At 38.8% G+C, this 2619-nt stretch overlaps 1 protein-coding gene across 1 annotated transcript in view; it reads right to left on the reverse strand.

The window, feature by feature from the left end:
- SARC_05867 (hypothetical protein) overlaps positions 1-1263 on the reverse strand; it is a 15544-nt gene extending 14281 nt beyond the window's left edge. Inside the window, exon 1 of the mRNA XM_014300257.1 lies at positions 1185-1263. Within this exon, the coding sequence (XP_014155732.1) occupies positions 1185-1243 (59 nt within the window). The 5' untranslated portion in view covers positions 1244-1263. The remainder of the gene's footprint in view (positions 1-1184) is intronic.
- Positions 1264-2619: the final 1356 nt, after the last annotated feature.

Consider the following 2619-nt stretch of genomic DNA (forward strand, 5'->3'; position numbering starts at 1 on the left):
ATCTCTGATGAACACATGGAAGCCACGCACACACATAAAATCTGATAAAAGTATAATTCAAAATTGAATCTCCTTTCCGCAGACTACCTCGATGGAGTATATGTCGTTCTGGCCATAAACGTATGAGGCCATAGAGTTTAAAATCATATTACGAGCTGTTACCTTTGTACATCAAGAAGAGAGAAGCAATACGGCTGTATCACCACATGAAGTGCTCTTGCAATTTGTAGATACGAAACAAAAGATAACTCTATATTTTGGCCCTTTCAGACATTATATGCAACAATCCTCACGCAAACGACATCTTGAACGAGAACTGAACTGCCAAATCAAGAACCAGAACGAAGTGATAGGGTTGTATTGGTATGCACTAAAGTCAGATACATTTAAAGGGAAATCGTCATCTCAAAAGTAGGTTCTTGTAGACCTTCTTGGTCACCCTAGCATTCTACCTGGTATACGCTGCATCTTGCATTCGGTGCTTGCAGATGTCGATGGACTCGCACAGCGAGCTATAAGTACGTTCTATATTGCACTTAGCAAGCTAGAATATATTGATTGGCCGTGTATAGAGCTTTCGCAGAACGCACCATACAAGAAACGCAGAAAGTCTAGCATGAACTCGGAATCACTAACTTGTGTGATCACATTGCAACACACATGTACGTGTACTATTTCGGAATTCAAAGTATTTTTTTACTAACACTTTACAGCCCGACATGCCATAGAAACGTGCCATGAATCTTGGTCGGTAGATACTACTAAAAGCCAGTGATGGTATTACGATAGCAATCAAGCACGATGCAGAGGTACGATCGGTATTAAAACTCTAGTGCCGTAGATAGACAAGCGACATGCAAGCATGATATACAAAAATCCGTATGTAGACCCTAGAAAAAATGACACACGCATCCAGGCGACATACAAGGATGGGATATGTCTTGGACTACCAGACTACCAAATTGCAGGCACGCGAGTAAGAAAGACAACTAGAAACCCAAGATCGATTGGTACAAGGTATACATTAGCGATCTAGCTAGAAAAATTAGAAATAATTATCAGGCATATGCAATCCGTTGTAGAACGTACCGCTTGTAGTAATAGACTTGGGTAAGTGTTGTACGTACAACCTTCGCAAATCAGAACAACAGTTACAGCACAAGGATCACTATACCCCAACATACTTTCTTCGTCGTTTGGATATTTGGTCCTTCACATCGGGCGCGCGTCGACCTGGAGCCATCGTGAATATTATTTCCACACCGATGCGATTTTTTTTATGTGATAGAAGTGCGATTAAACTCTACTAGAGAAGTACGATAGAGTTTTAAATGAGGTCAAGAGACGAGCTCACTCTCCCTTGTGCATCTTCGACTCTGAGAGGGCCATACGTCGCACTATGGATAGATACTATCAGCTATAGCACGGAGTGTATACCGATAAGCCCAGTAACCTTGTGAGGGTTACGGAGGGCTACGTACATATAGTACTAAGTATATATAACCTATATACTTGTCAGTACATGCCTCTCTCTCTAAATAGTTAGCGATAGTAGCATATGTACCTTGGATGCTGGCCAACAAAAAAGTTATGGTAAATAAATATTTACATATTCCGAAAGCTATTCATCCTCAGAGCATTCTGAATTTCTATTCGCTCTTAATATCAACTTGAATTTGCGCGCGAGAAAGACAAGTCAGTTCTGAATTTAGGTGATTTTCCTAAACCCTAAACATAAAACCCTAAAGAAAGTGGAGAAATCTTGTGTGTGTGTGGGGGGTCTTAAAACAATTGTGTACATAAATAAACATAGCCTTCTAAATTATACAACATAAATATGTAATATGTAAATATACTGTTCTTTTTTCAGAAAGACGAAAGCTATGCCTATATGTGTATATATTTCAAATTTCAAATTTTAGTACATACTATTTATATACCTTTCAGGATAAACTTAGTTCCTGTTCCGTAAGAACCCTGCCCTAGGGTTTTATATCTGACCATGTGGCCACATAAACAGGGACTCAAATCAACTTTATTATATTAGAAGATTCTGCCCAAAATAATAAACCGTTCAGTCACTAAGAAAGTCTTTAGAATCGGTCCATATAGGATATGGTAAAATAGTAAGTGTGACCTTTGTCATTCTATACTTTTACCATGCTTTCTAGCTCACCATCTAAACCTTCCTCGATTGCCTGGTCGATCCTAGCCGAAGATGATTTCAATCTTGATCTACAACTAACTCTCCATTCTCAATATGACAGCTACATCTATTTTTACTAAGGACCTTACTTCTACCACACCGAATCTGCCAATTTCTCAGCAAGTCTGAATGATTCCTAATCTGACGTTATGACGACTCTACGTACCACTTGGACACCTGCTCAGAAAGCCACTATCTTGGAGGGCGACTATGTCACTGTAGAAATACGGCCTCCGGTCAGTCTAAAATATCAAAATCAAATGAGATAACACATTGGGTTTTATTTGTATTGAAAATAACTTAATATAAGTTCTTTTTCCAATATTTTCAAAGTGTTCTAAATTCACTTTGATGGCTCCAATAGCCTGAGTATTTGGTATGACTCATTTACTTGGACCTATTTGAGACATTAG

The sequence above is a fragment of the Sphaeroforma arctica genome, assembly GCF_001186125.1.
Source record: "Sphaeroforma arctica JP610 unplaced genomic scaffold supercont1.394, whole genome shotgun sequence".
Taxonomy (NCBI): domain Eukaryota; class Ichthyosporea; order Ichthyophonida; genus Sphaeroforma; species Sphaeroforma arctica.